Genomic DNA, 21,088 nt, shown 5'->3' on the forward strand with positions numbered 1-21,088 from the left:
TGTATCTCTCTGAAAAGTGGCAGCAGCTGGAGAAGGCATATCCTTCAATGAACATCAGCAATTGTAGTGACTGAGTGTCCCAGCCTTCTTTCCCAGTTAATCTAACTTGGGAAGAGTTGAGGTGTTCTCTGGCTCTGCTGCCCATGAAAGGCAGAGAATAAATAACAAGCCAGAGGCATAAACAGATGTGCAGATATATGCAGCTGGTGCTTTCCTGCCAAATTACCATGGACAGAACACTGGCAGGGGGCCAGGATGCCTCCCCCTCTGTTTGGAGTTTGGCCACCAGGACCCATCCAAGCTCACCATTCATTTGGCAACATCTGAGTGAGGGGAGGGGATGCCAGGGAAGGGAGTGGAGAGGCTGCAGGTGCCCTTAGGTTTGGTGAAGAGCTCCAGAGTTTTCTTCTAAAGACTCAGGTGTGGTGGGGGAGGGACAGGGAGTTCTGACCAGGCCTGCCCTGAGGGTTCTCTAGAATGTTCCCCCCAGGGTGTGGCCTGAAATGGCTTAAGGATCGACTCTAACAACACCACATATACACATAATGGGCTCCATGTTGCCACCTTCCCTCTCACTCAAGGAATGGGCATCCCTGTGATCTTTGATTTTTGACACTGCTCAGAGTTGGTGTACAGAGCAGCACATAGGCAGCAGCTGGACCAGAGCCAATCAGAAACATGAAAAAATGTCTCTGAAGACTGCAGGCTTGGAAGAAGAGATGAGAGGAAAACTGATTGGAGTTTTTGGGGCACCAGAGGACAAAGCAGGTGAACAGGGAGAGAAAGCACGAGCAGGAGGCCTCTTTCTCTGGACACCCCCAGATCTGAATTCAAAGAGACACCAAACCATCTTCCAGGCTTCATTCATATCATACAGTCTTTTCTCTTCATAAGTTATTAAGTCATCTTTCTCATGCCAACCCCTCTCAGGCAGATATGGGGAGGAGGGTAATAGAACAATTTTTCCAGTGTCTGATTCCTGTCCTTTCTCCAGATAAGGTGATATAGATTCCTGACCTATGAAGATGGGAGATATGTGCTCTGGTGAGCTATGGCATGATGGTGGAGCTGGAGTGGGCTCAACCTTGTAGGCAATGGGAAGCAAGGGGACTATATAGTAAAAGTAGTGACCTAAGAAGACATGACTGGCAGTGGAGTGAAAGGGTATGTTGAAGGGAGAGAGATGCAGACAGGGAGACTAGTTAGAAGCCTGTTGTCATTCAAGTCTGATGATGGGTTCCCGAGCCATGCAATGGGAAAGGGACAGAGGGAGGGTGAAGGGACAGTTGGTAGGACTTAGTAATGGGCTGAACAGAAATCAGAGATGAAGAGGGATAGTGTGGCCATTTAATGTATTGTACAACCCAGAACAGTTTTGACCACGCAAGGAGTACTAGCAATCATTTCAGCAGGACAGTAGACATATGCTGGAGAATCCTGGGCAAATCTGGACACATAGATACCTTAGTAATGAAGACCCACGGTGCGGTGCTTGGGCAATAAAATACATAATAGGGTGATGCTGACCGAGCCAAAGAGGCTGGTAGGCAGGGTGGCAGGATGGGAGAGGAGGGGATGATGAGCTTGGTATTAAACTTGTAAGCTTTGAGTGTTTGGAGACATTCACCTGGAAAAAAATCAGCAGGCCAACCTCTTCCAAGTATGGAAGGTGGGTTTCAAGCTTGAAAGAGAAGTCAGAGTTAGATATACAGTGCATATATTTGACCCAGTAACGCCACTTTTGGAAATCTGAAACTCAGAAATAGTCTTTCTTGTGCAAAATGACTTATGTTTAAGGAGGCTCACTGTGGCATTGTTTGTAAGAGCAAAAACTGAAAAACAACTTAAAGGCCCACCAATAAGGAATTAGCTAAATCTGTTATGAAGGACCATGTGAACTATATCTATATCTATTGAATTACATCCTTATGTATTGACCTGGAAAATATCTCTGATATTTTGTAAAATAGTTGTATGACATGATAAATCTATCTATACAATAATTGTTTTAAACTCTAATTTGAGTGTGTGTGTGTGCGCGCGATTGCATGGCTGTGTGGCTGTGTGTGTGTGCAGTACATATGTAAAAGACCTAGAAGAATACACACCATATGGTTAACAGCAGTAACGTATAGAGAAGAGAGTAGGATTAGAGGGAAGGAGGAAAGAGGACCTTCTACTTCTTACTCTACACATCTTTACATTGTTTCAAACTGTTTGAAATTTTTATAAGCACATATTCATGTACTATATTTTTAAAGTACAGAACAATGAAAAGGGTTCTGTCAAGACAGTTCTGTAAAGAAGTTATCTTGTGAATGTGACGGGGGAAGATCTGGGAGTGAGGGAGAGCCAGCATTGGGGTTGGCATTTGAAACCTATTTCCACAGAAGGGGGAGCAAGAAAAAAGGAGGCAGAACCAGAGAAGAAAGCCCAGAGTGTGCCCAAGGAGAGTGACACTCATTTCTGACCCCTAAGAGAAAGGCTCTCCACTCCACAAATGAGGCTGCCCAAACCATTTCCTCCAAACTCCCAGCCTCCCCTTCAGCAGGACAGCCTACACCAGCTCAGCTTTATTTCAGGCCTGTGATGTGTCCTAAGTGACTTACTGCTCTTCCAGGCTTCTTGCTGTTAAGGAAAGCGCACATCTTTTTTAAGTGCTACACTTGCCTACAAGACTAGCTCAATCCTAGGTGCCATATTGCTCTGGATGAGCCAACGCCACCCTAGGTGGCCCCAGCCCAGGCAGTCCTGACGTCTTCCTGCTTCTCTCCTTTCCTCTAATGCTGACAAAAAGCCCAGCACTTCTCAGGTGAAGAAAATCATAGCCAGAAATTAATTCCCTTTTTTGGAGCAGGGCTGTGTGTTGGGGGGGGGGGGTGGAATCAAGGGGACAGACAGCAGCCATGACTCACAGGGGCTCCTCCCCTGGGGAGATGGAACCTGACAGACCAGGGTGTGGGACGCTTTGAGGTGATTTCCTGACAAGGCTGTCAGCACACTTCACTCCTCACCCTCAGCATGAGTCCCCTGCAGCTGAGCTGAGGCTTCTCCTTTCTCTCTCTTCATCTCTCTAGGGCTCTTTTCCCTTCCCCAATGCCCCCTCTCCCCATTTGGCAAGTCCTTTCCGGTGCTAACTCTCTGTGTTGGTGCTCTACTCTCCAGCTTTACTAGGCTTCTTTTCCCCCCACAGAAATACATAGAGTCAGCTTTTCTGTTGGGGTGCTCTGGCCCTGGGCTCCTTCCCAACCATAGCAAATTTTATAGATGATTGGGAGTCCAGGGTTGCCACAGTACGTGGGGCAAGGAGGCTGTGTGTGCGCGCGTGTGTGTGTGTGTGTGTGTGTGTGTGTGTGTGTGTGTGTGAGAGAGAGAGAGAGAGAGAGAGAGAGAGAGAGAGAGAGAGAGAGAGAGAGAGACACTCTCTGAGAGAATCTTCTGGGCTGTGTGTGATGCTCAGCGGGTGGGTAAGGGGAGGTGGGCTCCCAGCTGAACTTGTTCTTTCCTCAGGTCTTAAAAGATCATACGACATCAGTAACAGCAGAGTCTATAGTTTGTCTCATCAGTCCCCCTGCCCCCGCCATTTTATACATGAGGAAGCTCAGGTCCAGAGAGGTTAAATGACTTATCTTCCATCACACAGCTACCTAGTGGCAGAACCAGGGTGAGAAACGGGGATCCTGACTTGTGGACAGTGCTGTGTCCGCAATTCTATCAGAGACCTTAGAGGAAAGGTCCTGTTTCTCAGACACCGTGGATGACAGTTTGACTAACAACTTCTCAAAGAGATGGAAAAAGCTAGACTCTCCTGACCTCCAGGCTGTCCAGGAGACAGGCAGGGCCCAGTCGCTCTGAGCCCCCAGCAGCTCCAGCAATGAGGGCCTCACCTCTCCTTTCCATCTTGGCTGCGTCCCTCCTCCTTCCTGGGCACACCCATCAGTAGCAGTCTGTCTAGGGATACTCTATTTCCAAGTTCGTCTCCTTGGCTACAGATGATTCTTGCCTGACCCCGAGTCCCACCTGGGTGAGTCATCCAAGGACCTAGCCCAGGACAAATTGGTCTTATTGAAGCTGACTCCAGCCACCCCCCTGGGGCTTCCTTCACTTTTACATGTGTTGTTGTCATCTGTCTCCTACTCAAAATCCAGAGTCCTTTTGATCCACAGTCTTCTGGGACTGGAGTCACTTGCCTTCTCCAGGAATAACACAAGATACAGCCCCCCCCACCCCCTTCGTGACTTGGAAGAAAAATTCATCTTTGACACAAGCTCTAGTTATTTGCCACAAATGTGAAACACCATCATGGTGTCCCCCACCCGTTCTAGACCAGACAACACACTCTCCTAGGCCTACATGTCCCTGTGCAAAGCTCACCACACCACGGCTCCCCCAAATCTGCCCCCAGGCCTTGCAAAGGGGCCTGCACTTCTGGGGTGTGAGGGGTAAGTGATGAGCCTGTAAGTGAGTGCGCGAGGCTTTTTCCCATCCCTCCCATCATCTCTGCCTTCTCCCCTCCCTTCCCCAAGAAGAGAGAGTGGAAAGAAGGGTGCAGAAAAGAGGTTGGCAGGGCAATAAAAATGTCAGGGCTTTTCCTCTGTGCTTCCTTCTCGCTGGATCTCTCTCGCTTTCTCCCGTCGCCCCTCTCCCCCTCTCTACTCCTCCCCCTCCCTCCATCTTTCTTCTTTCCCGCAGACCCTGCTGCAATGGCGGCGGAGGCAGTCGGCATTTGGGGGATGAGGCGGGAGAGGTTAATTATTGCTCCCCCACCCCCACGCCCCCCCCACAAGATGTATCTGACTGTCAGAAGGGGTGACAGATGAAGACAAAGTACAGGTATGGCTCCTGCGAACCGGCCCTCGATGTACCAGCCAGAGGTGGGAGTGGAGGGGGCCGCTACCCAAGTTTTAACCCCTCCGACGCCGGTCTGCACAGTGAGGGAGGAGCTGGGGGCAGTTGGGGAAGCCCGAGTAAGAAGCTGGCTCCTGGCGAGGGCGGGCTCAGCCCAGGAGACCTGTTGGCTTTCTCTGTCCATCGCCAGCCATCTGGGTTGGAGGGCGGAAGGGTGGCAGGGAGCCACTATGTGCCAGAGCCTGCAGAATCAGGTCACAGGCAATCATTCTAAAGACGGTATAGATACAGAGAAAGGGACTCCTGGAGGAGCCTAGGGGGTGGGTAAATTGGGGGGCCCAGGAATCCCAAGGAGAGGGAGAGCTCCACCACCCCTCCACATTCTCCGTGGTTACGTCCCCACCCCCCAACAAGTCTGTCCCAGGCATCCTCCTCAGGGTGACTTGTGTGTTTGAGAATGAGAGTTGTGTGTCTCAGCCGGAATGTACTTGTGACCATGTAATGCAAGGCTCCAGAGGAGCTGAATATGGTGTGTGTGTGTGTGTGTGTGTGTGTGTGTGTGTACCCACTGTGCATGAAGGCTGTCTGTGAGGGTGCCTGTACTGTGAGCACAATGTGTTGTTTGTGCACCAGAGAGAGCTTTTGCCTGTAGGTATGGTGGTGGTGAAGGAGTGTGTCTTCAGGAGAATGTGGATGTGTGCTGGCAAGTTCTGAGGTGTCTACCTTTGGGAGGGTGTGGATAAGGTGTGTCTTTCTGTGGGCCCCCAATGTGTGCCAGTGTGAGGGGACATTGTGGTCATTAATGCTGGCGTTAGGGTGAAGGTGACCGTGTGTGCTGTCAGCCTCTTCCTCTCACTGGCCGCCCTCCCTCCCTTTCCTGACTGTCCTTTCTCCATAAGCAAACGAGGTGAAATAATTACTTTTCCATTTAAATGCCCCATTTCAAGCCAGAATGAAAACAAAGTGATTTAATAAAATTGTCTTTAAAAGGGAAAAGAGGAAAATAAACGTCTGTGCGGCTCCTTTCCCTGGCGTTCAGGGAGGCCCCAAGCCCTTCAAAGTTAATTAAAACAGAAAGTAAAAACCGAAGAATCGCTTACCAACCTTTTCCCCATCTCTGCCTTAGAGGTAAGGCAGCCCCAGAAGCCCTGCCTCCAGCTGGACCTGAGGTCCCCTGTTCTCAGGGTCAACCTCTCCCTGGGACCAACCCTCCTCCTTGGCAGGCACCCTGACCTCCCTGCAGCCACATCTGGAGGATGGAGCACTGCCCCTTCCCTGCTCCCAAAGAGCCATTAAAGGCCGTGTCTGGCCATTTGAAGTCCTTGATGGACAGCGGTCCCCATCAGAAGCATCCGGCCCTTACCTCCTCCCAGGACACAGCCTGCCCTCAGCCCCTGCTGCCCCTCCCCCTGGGTCCCCTGAGTCCCCAGCTGCTCTGAGCTTTATCTGTCTTCACTGACCCCCTGGCCCAGTCCTTAGCTCCAACTCCGCACAGTTCCGGCTGCTTCCGCCTGGTCTGTATCTGTTCCCCATCAGAGGCCCCATCTGAGCTCCAGCCCTTCAGCAGCCCAGATAAAAGAGATGGATGGAGGTGAGTTTAGGGGGCGCCCCTCCCTGCAAGCCCAGAGCTAGAGCCCTGAGTTCTGACAGGGGCTCCCTGAGGAGGGTTGAGGGTGAGGGTGAAGACTGCCAAGCTCTCTGGAAGCCCAGTTCCTGCCCATCCACACCTTGCCCTTGCCCGTCCCCTCTTCCTAAGTTTCAATTCCTAAGGCCTCCTCCAGGCAGGCACCAAGACTGCAATCACCCCATTCCCCTAACACACACAGGAAGCTCTGCACTAGGTACCTGGTTTCCACCTCCATGCAGGTCACCAGCCCAGAAATAGTAATAGTAAAATTGACCATTTGTTGAACACGTATTGTATTCCAGACACATTATTTATAAGATCTCTAATCTCGTCACAACCTCTATAGAGTGACTTTCATCACCGTTTTGCAGAGGAGGACACAGAAGGGAAGCTAAGAAACTTGTCCCAAGTATACACTTAAAAAGCAGAACAGAGATTCAAACATGTACTGTACAACCTCATGTCCCCTCACCTTGACTTGAGCCCCAGTTCTGCTCCCAAAGACCCATCATTACCTTTCAAAAACCACTGTCCCCAGCGACTCCACTGCTGCTCCCAGAATAGACCCCCTTCTGAAACCTAGTCACACAGTGGGGGAGGGGGAGGGGAGTGGGAAAGCCAGAGTTAGAACTTGGGTCCACACAGGGGCCAGCTGAGTCCAGGAGACCTGTGGGGCCTTCTCCAGCCCTGCTCCAGTGGTCTGGGGTCAGGGGGGCAGGTGACAGGCAGAAGTGATTGTCCTTAGAGTCTTCAGCTCTTATCCTGGAGACCCCGTCACTTCTCATAGAGACAGTGTCTTTTCTTCCATGGGACGCCAGACCCCCATCACTACCCTCAAGTCCGTACCACCTCCCATGGTGCTGCCCCCAAGGGGACAGGACAAGACTTGATTGTGGGGTAACATTCATCACCAAAACTGACCTTCATAACTGTTCATCCTGTTCTGAGCACCTTCAGCTGCCCAGATAGCAGAGAAAATGTCAAAAATAGATCCAGGCCAGAAACCAGCCTGTGTCTTCAGCCTCTCCCCCACCCCCCACCCAGTGGGGCACAGCCCAGAAACCTTAGATTTTAACCCTGGGAAGAAAAGAGGGACTTAAGGAAGGGAGGAGAGGCAATGAAGGGACAGAAACCATGGTTTTAGGGTCAAGTAGTGCAGCATGGGAGGTTGAGAAGGAAGGGGACAGACATGAGGTGTTACTATAGACCAAGGGTAAGGACGGCATCTGGAGACTTCTGGCCTTGACTGCGTCTGGAAAACGTCTAGGAAAAGGTGGGGAGGAGGAAGAAAGGAGGTGTTCTGTAAACCTATCCAGGTCTAGGCCCTACCCTGTGTGAGCCCCTGGGCTGAGCTCAGACTGGAAGCTGGTAATGGCAGCTAGGCAGGCAATGACCCAGGTAGCTGGGATGAGTCTTCATGGGACAGTGGTATTGTGAGCACTGACTCACCTCACCCCACAGTGAGTCACCTAAGCCAGAACAAGCCCTACAGCCTATACTCTTCTCCTCTGCTCCTAGCACATCTGGGACCCAGCTTGAGCAGGCAGAGGACTGGAGAACATTATGGCCCCCTGGCATGGAGAAGGGAGGTCGGAGAAAGAGAGGGATGACGCCACCTGAGCTGGCCTCCCAATTCCACCCCAAGACCGGTGTATTCCTGCCACCAGAGCCTCTGTTTCTATTCCCCCAACTCCATCATTACTCCCCTCAGGCCCCATCTCTATCCACCAGCCCATCCCTCCCCAAGAGTTCTCAACTATCCCCATTATCTGCAACTGACTCCCAGAGCTCCCCTCACTACCTCCCAGATCTGGTCCCTCCCAGTCTCTAAATACCCTCAACCCTCATCATTGCCCTCTGACAACCTATTCTTATCCCCACCCTCCCAGACCCCATCCCTACCCTTCCCCAGTAACGAGACATCATTCTTCCTCCTAAGGTGCTTAGCATTGAGTGGAGGGAGATTTGGTCTTCATTCACGTCCTTACTCTAAGTGGACTTACATAGCTTTGCCCTATTTTAGAAAAAATCTAGTCATTCAGAGGGTTGGGGAAATAACCAAAATATGCCCTAGGAGGTAATCTGCCTGTCTCCAGCCTCTTTCCCTCTGCCCTTAGCTGTCTGCACACTAGCATAGTCCTAGCTGACAGGACCTGAGATTTTGAGCAAAAAACCTGGGAATCTCCAAGGCCACAAGAGTGTTTAAGCCTGTCTACTCCTTACACCGATGCACACTAGCAGAATTTCACATACATGTGCATATAATCCTATAAACATATGTGTATGTAATTAATTTACATGCACATCTTAGAATAGAATATAAGCTCCATGAGAGCAGGGACAATGTGTTTTTCTGTGATGTAGCTCCAGCCCTATACAACATTGGCACATAAATATTTGTTGAAAGAATGGCACATAATGGAACATGTACTTGCAAATAAATGGATACATATAGCTATCCACACATAAAACAATACATCCATATACGAGGTCTGACAATTAAGTTTGTGAACTTGCCACATATGCTTCCATTGGCAGCACTGTGCAAACAGCTCAGTAAGGTTTCATAACCTTGGTATATCAGTGTCTCACAGCTGTGTGCATGTCAATGTGTGGCGGTGTCTTGCTGAGTGGCGTTCATTACTGGTGTTGCGTGTTTTTGTGTGCTGTCATGAGACTGTCTGAGCTTGAATTAGAGCAATGAACAAACATTAAATTTCTTGTTAAACTTGGCAAGAGTGGAAGTGAAATCAGGGACATGTTAGCCCAAGTTTATGAGGATAATGCCGTGAAGAAAACAGCAGTGTACAAATGATTAAATATTTTTCTGAGGCGGGAGAACATGTCACTGATGCAGAGAGGTCAGGGTAGCCAGTAACCAACATAACTGACGAAAACATTGCAAAAATTCGTCAAATTATGCGTCAAAATCATCAACTGACTGTGAGAAGCATAGCAGACCAAGCAAACATTGATAGAGAAACAGTTAGCAAAATCTTAACTGAAACTCTTGGCATGAGAAACGTGTATACAAAAATAGTCCCTAAGCAACTCACCAATGAACAAAACCAAAGGGAGTTTTTAGGGAGTAAACAAATAACTGTAGTGGAACACCCTCCCTATTCACCTGATCTGGCCCCCAATAACTTCTTTCTTTACCTGAAGATAAAGGAAATATTGAAAGGAAGACATTTTGATGACATTCAGGACATCAAGGGTAAATAAGACGACAGCTCTGATGGCCATTCCAGAAAAAGAGTCCCAAAATTGCTTTGAAGGGTGAACTGGGCGTTGGCATCGGTGCATAGCTTCCCAAGGGGGGTACTTCGAAGGTGACTGTAGTGATATTCAGCAGTGAGGTAAATGGCACTTTTTCTAGAATGAGTTTGTGAACTTAATTGTCAGACCTCATACACCATATATACAGGGTATATAGACACACATACACATATAACTACTATGAACATGATATTTATTACATAGATATCACACAGATATCACAAATATAATACACATACATGTGCACCTTCACATACATAAATTAATGCAAAGCGAAGCACCTTTTTACTCAAAAATTTCCGGTCAACTTAACTGTCTTAAATTAAATGGCCCAGACCTGGCGGCCATAACCCAAAATATCCACCAGGTGGCACTCTTTCGCCACTTCCTGTACTCCCAAGTGTTGCCAGAGGGGTCGCCAGAGATGTCGCCTCTTTCGGCAGAGGCACAAAACTTGCGGAGCCCTTGTATAGCAGGAACGTTCCCTTCTCTCCCTCCTACCAATCAGCGCGGTGTGCTCCCAAAGTCTGCGGTCTCCGCCCTCTCCAAAATCGGATTCATCCTCTCGTGCTTCCAAGCCTCAGTGCAAGGGGCGAATTCCCACTTAAGGCTTCAGTTCTGCGCAGCCTGAGCTCAAAACCACCCCGGTTCACTAGGAAGCCAGAGGGTGGGCTTCACCAGGATCCCTTATTTCAGACCAGGCTCAAGGACCCTTTCTCCGGGCCTTCGTAGTGAAGAGCAGACAGACTTGGTGGCCCCATTCTCCACGACGGCCTGAGAATGGGGGTCAGGGTCATTTGCACACTCATGGCACCTACACACCTGTACACACAGCCCCCTTGGGCGTACGCCCTACATCCTGTCCTGGAGGCCCAGCCTCAGTCAGCCAAAAGCTGGAAGGAGAATGGCCAGACCCTGGGACCCTCGGCTTGAGAGGGTCTGGTGCCGCTTAACCCTTCCTGTCCCCGTCCCGTCTTGATTCCGAATTTCTGGTTCGGAGGCGGAAGGAAGAGCGTTTGTTCATCTTAAGCAAACTACTTAAAATCCTGGAGATGGAGGGGGGATGTGGGGGAAGGTGGGGACAGAACCTCTCCCACCTCCAGTCCTGGGCCGCTCCGAGTCAGCTTTCCTGGAACCTCACGTGTCGGGCATGAGCAACCTAGGAAGAAAAATGCGGCGACGGCTTGGAAACCCGTGGGAGGCGAAGCCGGGAGTTCTGGCAGCAGCTCAGCTACCCCCTCCTCCTCCCCTCCCTCCCCCGGGAGCGGCGGGAAATTATTTATTAAAACGCCGCCCGTGCTCTCATTTATTTGCGGTGAATAATCCTCGGCATCGCAGCGCGTTTATTAAACCTTTCCCGTCCCCGCATTACTTTAATAATAAATCGCATGTCACTTTCCGGCGACGTTATTAAAGCCCGTCGCTGGAGCGAGGGCGGGGGTGGGGGGTTGGGGGTGGAGGACGCAGCAGGAGTTCCTCCTATTCCAGGCTGTGGGGCCTGAACCTTCGGGGCCACGGAGGGGGAAACTGAGGCTGTAAGGAAGCTCAACTAGAACATCCCACAAAGTCTGCAAAAGGGATCCAGGAGTACCGGCTCATGTGACTCTCTAGAGTCGGGTGGAGCCTCTGCTCTGCAGGTGGGCGCGGTAGCATCAATGGACCCGTCAGGGGGCGGCGTTGAACCCAGCTAGGCTGGAGTCCCCCACAAAGAACAATTCCCAGGCTGCTGCAGGACCCAGACCCACATCTCCTCTCTTCTGGTCTGGACGAGCCCCCTGCCACCGCCACACTGCTCATGTCCCTACTCCTGCTTCTGCAGTGGCCTCGGAATTTGCCCCAAGTGTGTCGAGGGCAGCTCCTGGAGCCGCGGGCCTCCAACCATGACTCTGCAGTGAGACCTGTCCTCTGGCTTAGTCTCTGGAGGAGCCTTGCTGTTCTGCGAGAGGGGCGGCCAAGCCTTCGGGTTGGGGTTCCAGACCACGCCCCTCTCAAGAGGCCCGGCTCCTGCGGCTCCTGCGTTGGGCCCCAGAGGACAAGCTCAGACATCGAACAAACTGTGATTTCTCCCCTGGTGGCGCCAGGCTCCGGGCGGAGCCCAGGCGTGCAGGAGGCCGTTGCCACCCTATGTGGCCTTGAGAACTTAAGCTTTCATCTTCTTTAATTAGTCAATAAACACTGCGCCTCACCAGTGTCTCTGGGGCTGGGTAAACAGAGTGTGGAGAGAGCTTTGGAGAACGAAAGAGTCTGGCTCTGTGAGGGACCCCCAGTAGGATAGAACAGGTCACAGTTGGAGCAGATGAAGGAACAAGCTGTGTCTTTGTCTGCGTTCAGCAGGGAAATGGGTGGATTCCTAGAGGAATCTTAGGGTACAGCCCATACCTGTGGTTAAACTTCTCCCCTCCTCCAACAAGTTTATGCTTCTATACTGGGTCCTGCCTACAGCGTGGTTCCCTACTCGGCCTGGGGAATAAGATGTACAGAGGAGCAGGCAATCTAGCTCTAGACTAGCACTGATGGAGAGCAGATTGGAAGGATATCCTCCCTCCACCCAGATGGCTCCAGCCTTCCTCCCTAGAGGGCAGGGTAGGCCCCAGCTCAAGATCCCTCTCTGTACATCTGGCAGACATATGCTTAGAGAGCAGGACCTAGAGCTTCTGGAAGCCAGAGTCCTACTACCGTGAAATGCAGTCTTCATACGAGTATGCACATCTGCATGAACCATCTGTTCATGTGTGTCTCAGTTCGTTCATAAATCTTTATTGCATGCCCACTGTGCCTAGTCCTGTGCTAGGCATCATCCAATACAGAGTGGTATAAGATATGTGCTGGCCTCGTGGAGTTTTCAGAATGACAGGAGAAATTAAATATGCCCAAATGCCCATCTTATTGCACTGAATGAAAACCAGGCTTCATTGTGCTCTCCTGGACAGCAGACAGCGAACAGCAAAGAAGACCGCAGTTAGTAAGTGCAAATGGGACTTGGGAGAGAGGGAAATTTTCTTGAAGGTGAGTTTTGAGGAAGGGCAAACTGAAGCCAGGCAAAGATTGGGGACTAGGAAAATAACAGGAGCAGTGAGGAAAGGCGGTTAGGAAGACTAGCTGAGCAGGCTGGGGGGAGGGCTGCTGGAAAGCAGGGCAGGAACACGTTGTGTCTGTACCTCTTTCCACTCCTCACAGCCCTCCATCCAGCCTAGAGACCAGCAGGCAGCTGTTGTCTTCCACCTGGTTGGTCCGTGCATCTCCTGCGTGGGCCCCTTTGTATCCCACTCCTATCCCCTGCCTCTCTCCTTACCCTCCTCCAATTTTTGTCTCCTATCACCACCACCACCACCACATCTCCCCCACTAAGGGCATTAAGCAATCTATCTGTGAAGAGGCATTGCTCTCCCTTTCCAGATCTTTTCAAGAGCAGGGATGAACGCTATCCCCACTCACCCACCCCCATGGGCCAGGGCTCCGGACCTAGTAGTAATCATCGCCCTCTTCACTCTCAACCTCCTCCTCAGGAACCAGGTGCAGGGATGGCAGTGGGGGGATGCCTGTGGAGTTCAGCTGGTCTGCGAACACAAGCGGGCGAAAGAGAGAAAGAACAGGAAAGAGGGGCTGTCAGTGCCCACATTCCCGTCTATGGGAAAGCAACACTTGCGTGTCTACCCACATGCACATACAGACATCAACACACTCCAAGGCCCAAATCCACCACTATCCCCCCAGCCCCAGATTCCAGGGCTCCTCCTTACCCGGTGTGAGTACAGTCAGGCTAGCTGGGGCCTCCACCTGGCCCAGGGCATTGCGGGCCAGGCAGCGGTAGGTGCCCTCATCGCTGGGACGCACAGCCTGAATCTGTAGCCAGCCTGTCACCTCAAACCTTTGGGGTCCACCCCTAAACTGGAGCCAGAGGAGGAGTCAGTAGGATCCCCTAGGCAGGCCCTGGGCTGCCCCGGGGAGGCTCTGCTTCCTGCTCCTACCTGCACGGAGATGTGGGGGTCATCCCCTGGCAGCTGAATTTCCAAGCCATCCTTTCTCCACTCGATGGAGGCCATGGGGTAGGCAAACACCTCACAGCCAAAGATCACATCCTGCCCCGTCACATTCCAAATGTCATATGGGTGCGACACGATCTGGGGCTCTGGGGATGGAGGTGGGAAGCCTGAGAACAGGATAGCACATGCAGTCCAGCAAGAACCCCATATGCGAACCATTGTGAACATGTTGGTGGGAGCACACAACGTATGCTGAGGTAAATACACCTCCATGAACATGATATGACACACCACCAATATAGATGCAGGTACAGACGGGGTGCAAACGCAGAGATGGAGATGTACGCGCAGACAAGATGCACAAAAAAGCACACAGACCTACACCTCAGCTTGGCAGCCACACTCTGTCCCTGATTGCTCCCCTGTCCTCATTCCACCCTCTAGGCCCCTATCCCGCTGGACTTGTAACCAACACCTCCCTCCTCTCACCCTCCCCCTTTTCTAACCAGGTCCAGTTGGCAAAGGCCCAAAGAGCAGACCTTCCCCCTCCCCACTCTGGGGGCCGGATTGTTCCAAGTGGCAAAAGCAGACAACCTGAAACCCACCTGGGCAGCAGGCAGAAAGCCTGGAGTTGTGGGAGAAAGTGTTGGGACCCCCACCGGGTGTTTGTTTTCCTGGCAGCCCCAGACAAACCAGACCCCTCAAAGGGGCTCAGGAAGTGAAAGTTACTAAAGCTGCCAAATAAAACTTGAGGCTTGAATGGCCCTGAGTCCCCTGGGACGGGGGAGGAGGAGCTAGAAGAGCCCCTTCCATCACTAATCCCTCGGCGCCAAAGAAGTAGGGGGAGAAGCGGGTAGACTGGGTTAACAGGTTGCTCTATGAAGCCACCCAAACGAAACCTGATTGCATCTCACAGGAACCCAAGTCTCCCTGCCTGGGCTCCAGCAGTCTGGGCATAAAATGGGAGTCTCTTCACTTTCTTAGTTTTGAGGCCAACCATTGGCTATGTGCCTGCACCCTCAGAGGGTTGGTCTCTGCTAGTAAGGTCTGGAAAGCTTTCATGCAAAGCTTCGGACCTGCACTTTCAGGCAGCGGCCTCTGTGGACCAGCAGCGAAAATGGGCTCTTAGACTGGACTAGAGGCCTCATCGTTTTCGCTCCGCTGGCCAGAGACCAATGCCTTTGAGGGTCGGGTAGCAGTGCCTCGAGGAACCCCAAGTGATGGGGGTGGGGCCCCCGGGTCAGGCATACCCGATTCGCAGGGCCCTGGGTGCGCCACAGTGAGGTTGGCGTCCGGCCGAGCTCGGGCCGCTTCCTGCAGGCGGCAGATCTGCGCGTAGGTGCGGCCATCGGAACCACAGAGTGGGCGCTGCGAACGGCAGGCACACAGCGGCTCCGGCACCTCTCCACGGCTCAGGTCTCCGCCTGTGTCCAACCGGCACTCAAGCTGCTCGCCGCAGCGCCCATAGAAGTGGGCGCTGGGATCCAGGTCACAGAGCTGGCCCTCGATGTTGGCACATTCCCAGCAGCAGTCGCACGGGTCGCGCACCCGGCCCGCCAGGCAGCCCCGTGGCGTGGCGCACTCCTCTGGCTGGCAGGGAGCGCAGCCCTCGCCCTCCGCCAATAGCCGCAGCCAGCCGCGCTGCAGGTAATCCGGGCCTGGGGACGGCCGCGCGCCAGTCGGGGGCGGCGCCTGTACCACCAGCAGCAGCAGTAGCAGGGGCAGCGCCAAGACATCTGCGGGTGTCTGTAGCATGGTTAGCTGGAAGCTCCGTGAGCACTCAGGGCATCAGCGTGCGTTCGTAACACCCTGCCAGGGAGGACAGCCAGGTCGGCAGGTCAGAAGCAACCTCACTCTTCCTCGGTCCAAAGTTTGACTCTAGCACTGCCTCCTCCCCTGCTACCTTGGAGTTAAGCAGACCCTCAATACAGAGGTATAGTGACCCTCTAGGGGTCATCCTGCTCTGCTGGATGGTAATTGATTGGACTGTTCCCGGCGAGCGGAGTGTTGGGGAGAGGTGAGAAGGGGTGATGAAGCTCAGACACGCACACCACCAGCACCACACTACACACCATTCAACTCTGAAGCTTCCTGCCCTAGAGATGGATTGGAAGGATGGCCCCTCGAGAAGTACAGAATTGTTAATAAGGGTGGGAAGGGAGGGGGGTTGATGCCTCGGGGTCCAGAGCGCTCACCTAGTGTCGGGGACTATGCCCTTCAGGGAAGCGGTGCTTCAGTCGGAAAAAGCAGGCAGTGGAAAGAAAGCAGAGGCCAACAATAGGTTGGGCCCGCTGGCCACCCGCTCCGGCTTGAGGATCTCTGAGAGGGCCCACGGACTTGGACTCAGAGAGCAGCTCCTCCGCCCCTCTCCCCGCCCCTCGATGTCGCACCCATCCCCCCCCTCCAGTTCTGAAGCTGCCAATTTTATGCAGCCGCACAGGACCCTCCTGGGCCACTTCCCCCCAGCCTGGGCCAATGTCACAGTGAGAATAGAGGAGCGGTAACCAGACACCGAAGCTGGGAGAGGACCAGAGACGGGATGGGGCGGGGGTTGGGAGTAGGGGAGGGGGGGGGTGTCTGGGAAGCTCGAAGAGTTGGCTGACCGACTAGGCCCTGTCCCATATGACTTTACAGTCCCTTAATTCGGCTAGAACAACTGCATAGTGGGGAGGCGGTAGGAGCTGTGGTGCCAAGTCGGTCGCTCCTGGAGGGCAAGGCCACCCAACTTTGTCTCCCCGCAGCCCAGGGCCGGCTTCCCGGGGCGATTGTAGGCTTGTCCATCCAGCTTCCCCACCAAGGCACGGACCAGAGACTGGGCGCTTACATCTGCCTCCCCACATCTGGCCTCCTCCTCCCTCCCCACATCCGGCAGGTGCTTCAACTGTGGATGAACAGTGATTAGAGGTCCGAGAGGACCGGCTGCCAGGGAGATGTAGGCGGGGCCCCTCCCGGGTCGGAATTACAGGTTATGGTTGAGAGGCTAGCAGGACGGGAGGCATTTGGTCTCGCAGCGGCCCCCAGCGCCACCGTGGCACTTTGGGCTGGGGGCGGGGAGGAGAGCATTTCTGGAGGCCCGCCCGCCCTACCGGGGGTCTGTCTGCCAGGATCCGCCCCGCTGGCCTCAAGCGGTTTACAGAAGCTGCGCTGCAGTTCTGTTTCTAGGGGGCGGAACTGAGCTTTGCAGCAGGGGAGGGGACTGTATTTAGGCTCCGCCCAGAAGGACCTGGCGAGGAGCCGCTCTCGGGCTGGGGGCTCCAAAACAACCCCGGAGTTCAGGGCGGGGCTGTGGCCTCGAGACCAATGAGGAGGGGTGGGCTCCGCATGCGCACCGGAGGCCCGGAGAGTCGCGTTGCCTGTTGTGGTCGGGACTCTCTGTTCCGACCTGCACTTTTCCAAGCCCTATCACTTAGGGGTCTCCTAGAAGCAGACATGCTACTCCTCGCCAGGAGGGCTCTGAAGACGTGGGCGAAGGCAGGTACCCTGTCACCTTTTCAAACTCAAAAGAGAGACTGGATGGGAACTTTACGCGGTGTCTCGAAACTGTCGCGAGAATCAGAACAGGAAGTCTAGGAATTCATAATGGAAAAAGCCCGCGGATTTTAAACCGGGAAAAGAATGGGCGGAGCCAGCTATAGCTGATAGTTATGATCCCTTATCCTTGGTCATGGGCGCAACTGAAGTGTCCACCGGGGCAAAAGTGAACTGTAAGAAAACTGCAGGAAGCCCTGGGGGGAAAAAGAGTGGGGAGGAGAGACTTAAAATTGTGAGGCTGGGGGTGGCCAGATGGCTTAGTTCCTTAGAACTAAGTTCCTTAGAGCCAGAGCACTGAACAACAGGGTTGCCAGTTCGATTCCCACATGGGCTAGTGAGCTGCACCCTCCACAACTAGTTTGAAGGACAACGACTTGGAGCTCATGGGCCCTGGAGAAACACACTATTCCCCAATAAAATTTTAAAAAAAATTGGGAGGTGATTAATGGAGCCACCAAGAAGAGGCCTCTTGCTCTACTTAACAAAATGCCTCCGGGGCAGAGATCATTGTCTGGGATCTCTTAATGAATTATTACCTGCATCTAAGGCTTGATGCCAGAATTTAAACAACAAACTTCGCAAACCTAGAAACTATTAGCTTACCCCACTTTATTGTAACCAGTTGTTTACTTTCAGTCGTTACTATGCTCCAAGCATCTGGTATTAGGAATCATGTCTAACTTACCACTGTATCTCATGAACCTAGCCCCATGTCTGGTGACACAGCAAATTCTTACCGTGTTTCCCTGAAAATAAGACCTAGCCGGGCAATCAGCTCTAATGCGTCGTTTGGAGCAAAAATTAATATAAGACTCGGTCTTATTTAGGTCTCATGTTAATTTTTGCTCCAAAAGACGCATTAGAGCTGATTGTCCGGCTAGGTCTTATTTTCGGGGAAACACGGTAGTAAATAATTGTGGATTAAATTTGGAAATCAAATTTAACCTGATTTTCTGTGTTGCTGCTGGAGAAGGCTAGATAGACAGAGAACGAGCGCCCTCTGGTGGTCTTGCAGTTGGTGACGAGAACATTATCGTATACAGTAAGCACAAAGATGTTGACCATATAGGAATTCTGCTTTTATTAAGCAGAGACTTCTTTCCAGGAAAACATCACATATTGTGAAAATACTTTTAGAAGGGAATTGTTTGCCCAAGACACAATTTGGTCTTTGTTCCAAGATCCTCATTATCTGACACTTTATCGATTAAGGCTCCCAAAAACATTCACACATTCAATAACATCGATTTGCATCATAAATAGTAAAGAAATAGCTAAATATTTTGCATATTCATACTTTGAAAATGTTGACTCGGTTTGACCTGGTCATGCAAAATTGTTGGGCCACAGGGAAAGGATTCTCTAATATAGATGTGAGTGCTGCAAGGAGAGAAGCCAAATGGCAGTATCCTTTGCACGTCTACCCGAAGGAGACTAGATTTAGATGAAGAGGGTGAAGTTAAAATTTGTTGAAGAACAGATGGTCCTGCCTTTTTCCTCTCCCCACCATTTCCTGAGATGATTGTACTGAAGAAGGAATGAGGTATAGAGAGTGTAGTTTGCTTTCCCTGTGAGTTATAGCCTGGAGTTTACAGGTTATCATACCTTCACTTTCAGCCACTGACCCATGAAATGACTGAAATATAATGGCAGAATGAAATGGGTCCTATACAAATAAACAATTTAAAATGAAACAAGGCATAAAGGGTCAGTGTGTAACTTGGTAAAGAATTACTTGGGAGGACCCATACATTCTAATCTGTCACTTCATGAGCCCTGATTTGATACAGCTGGTGAAAATAGTGGGGTTGCAACTGTGAGGAAGAATTAGAAATGAAGCAAATGGTCTACATTGACTCATCGGAGATGGATACAGAGGAATTGTGCTTCCCCCGAACAGTAGAATCAGTTAAGTCAAAAAGGGGTCACCATAGATAATTAAGCTGAACTTGAAGTGAAAAATACGTGTAGGAAAATAAGGTTAAGTGAAAAGAAGTATATGGATACTGATCACAACTGTGTAAATATTTATATATATCATCAATAAACACACTAAGTGAATTTGGAATGAGACAAATGAGTGAGTATAATGCTCACTATTTTATTAAATTATTTTTCATAATAAAAAGGTAGACACTATTGTTATAGGGAAATTAGGATGTTGAGGTAAACGTAAAAACTTGGGACAGCTGGGTGGTAAGATAAACATTATAATTCAGCTATACATTACCAAATGAAAGCTGGAATACCTATGCATTAAGGCAAGTTGAACAAGCTTTAAGACTTGAAGAAATAGAAATCCAAGATGGCAGAATAAACACTGTGCTTGCATCCTTCCATGAAAACATTAAAATTACAACTAAATTATAGAAAAATCAACCTGGAGACCATCTGAAATCTAACTGAACACAAGTCCTATAACTAAAAATATAAAAAAGCAGCCACATCGTGACTGGTAGGAGGGGCAGAGACGCGAAACAGGCCCCAAACCTCCGTGTGGCGGTTTCAAGAGGGTTATCTCAGTTACAGAGGTTGCCCTGGAGGAGCGAGGGATACTGACCTCTCACCAGACTCCCCAGCCCAGAGTACTTGTGCTGGGAAGAGAAACCCCACAATATCTGGCTGTGAAAAACAGTGGGAATTCCGGCCAGATGGGACGGAAGGCCGTGGGAAACCCAGCCGTCCTCTTTAAACAACCCGCGCTCAGACTCACTCAGACATTCACCTTGGGCTCCAGCAGAGGGATGGTGACTCAGGGGGGCGTCAGAGGCACACGAGGGGCAGACTGAGGTGTGTGGCTTGAAGCGAGGGCTGGAGGACAGTTGCCATTTTCCCTGTAAGGCATTCTCCTTCCCCCATACAGCTGGGAGGCAAGCATCATCTTTCCTATGTTGAGGCCTCCCCCTCTGCTTCCGGCCAAATCTGAATCTGATTGGCCTGGTGAACTTCAATGGGACCACGCCCCACCCAACTTGCCCAACACCAGAGACACTTTCTAGAGCAGCCAGCCCACCAACACTGCACTCTTTCTTGGGAAACTATCAAGAGTTGGCAGGCCCCAGACAAACGCAAATGGCCTCAGTGTGCTCTGAGACTTTTGCTGAGTCATTCCAGGCTCAGCACTAGCACCAAACCAGAATTTTTGCCTTGCCCCGTTAATAACATTTTAGAAACCATAGTATAATTATCAAAACCAGGACACTGACATTGCTACAAAACTATTAACTAAACTATGGACCTTATTTAGATTTCACTGATTTTTATATGTCTTTGTGTGTGTGTTCATATTGAAATTGTATCATGTGTATAGGTTTGTGTAACCACAGGTGAGTAAATGGGTCTTCTAAATACCATCCTAATGCCAAGGGAAATACTAGTAGCATCTATAATACTATGTCATTTAATCTATAAGCTTCTTTAAAAATTATCAAAAGCCAGTGAAGGGAGAGGAGGCTAGTTGTCATAGCTAAACACTCTCACACATTTTCACACTCTACATCTACTTGTTGGGGCAGCTGTGGGCGTGGGTTGAGGCCCAGGGTCACTGATTGAAGTCCACTTTTCATTACTGAGAAAGAGATTTAGTGGTGACAAGTGATATTCTCCAAAGCAGCAGGTTCTTCAGTCCCAGCTTATATCCACTTTTTATTTGAAGAAAATTTTCTGCAGGTGAGGCCAATGAAATAACTTTCTACTGAGACCTCTATAGTGGTTCCTCATTCCTTCCACCATTATTTTATATAACGTCCAGATGATTCCCATATTTCTATCTCTGGCCCAGACCTCTCTCCTGAACATCACACCAATATATCCAAACAGC

At 51.0% G+C, this 21,088-nt stretch overlaps 2 protein-coding genes across 8 annotated transcripts in view; both read right to left on the reverse strand.

Annotated features, from left to right (window-relative positions):
* TLX1 (T cell leukemia homeobox 1) overlaps positions 1-20,121 on the reverse strand; it is a 68,383-nt gene extending 48,262 nt beyond the window's left edge. For both annotated transcript variants that reach the window (XM_074339169.2, XM_019724944.3), the window contains exon 1: positions 19,994-20,121. The gene's annotated coding sequence lies outside the window, so the exon portion shown is untranslated. The remainder of the gene's footprint in view (positions 1-19,993) is intronic.
* On the reverse strand, positions 9,931-20,125 carry KAZALD1 (Kazal type serine peptidase inhibitor domain 1). Of its 6 annotated transcripts, none has more exons than XM_019724941.3 (6): positions 15,933-16,090; positions 14,988-15,546; positions 13,723-13,883; positions 13,495-13,642; positions 13,217-13,311; positions 9,931-10,913 (listed from the first exon to the last, which is right to left on the reverse strand). In XM_019724941.3, exons 2-5 carry the CDS (start codon positions 15,490-15,492, stop codon positions 13,217-13,219), a joined length of 909 nt encoding a protein of 302 aa, XP_019580500.2. In that variant the 5' UTR covers positions 15,493-15,546; positions 15,933-16,090; the 3' UTR covers positions 9,931-10,913. The 6 variants fall into 6 exon arrangements, with proteins under 6 accessions (XP_019580500.2, XP_074195273.2, XP_088648009.1 ...); XM_074339172.2 differs by having other exon boundaries at positions 13,723-13,904; XM_088791883.1 differs by having other exon boundaries at positions 13,190-13,311; positions 13,723-13,904.
* Positions 20,126-21,088: the final 963 nt, after the last annotated feature.

This window comes from Rhinolophus sinicus, chromosome 15, assembly GCF_057876585.1.
Source record: "Rhinolophus sinicus isolate RSI-liver-muscle chromosome 15, RSI-T2T, whole genome shotgun sequence".
Taxonomy (NCBI): Eukaryota; Metazoa; Chordata; class Mammalia; order Chiroptera; family Rhinolophidae; genus Rhinolophus; species Rhinolophus sinicus.

What these genes read in the sequence shown, in the direction of transcription:
- KAZALD1 (XM_074339172.2), bottom strand. Translation starts at nt 15,492, where the DNA reads ATGCTACAGACACCCGCAGATGTCTTGGCGCTGCCCCTGCTACTGCTG. An exon ending in CCCAGGGCCCTGCGAATCGG is followed by an intron (nt 13,905 to 14,987) that starts GTATGCCTGACC and finishes TCCTGTTCTCAG; the next exon opens with GCTTCCCACCTCCATCCCCA. An exon ending in ACCCCCACATCTCCGTGCAG is followed by an intron (nt 13,643 to 13,722) that starts GTAGGAGCAGGA and finishes CTCTGGCTCCAG; the next exon opens with TTTAGGGGTGGACCCCAAAG.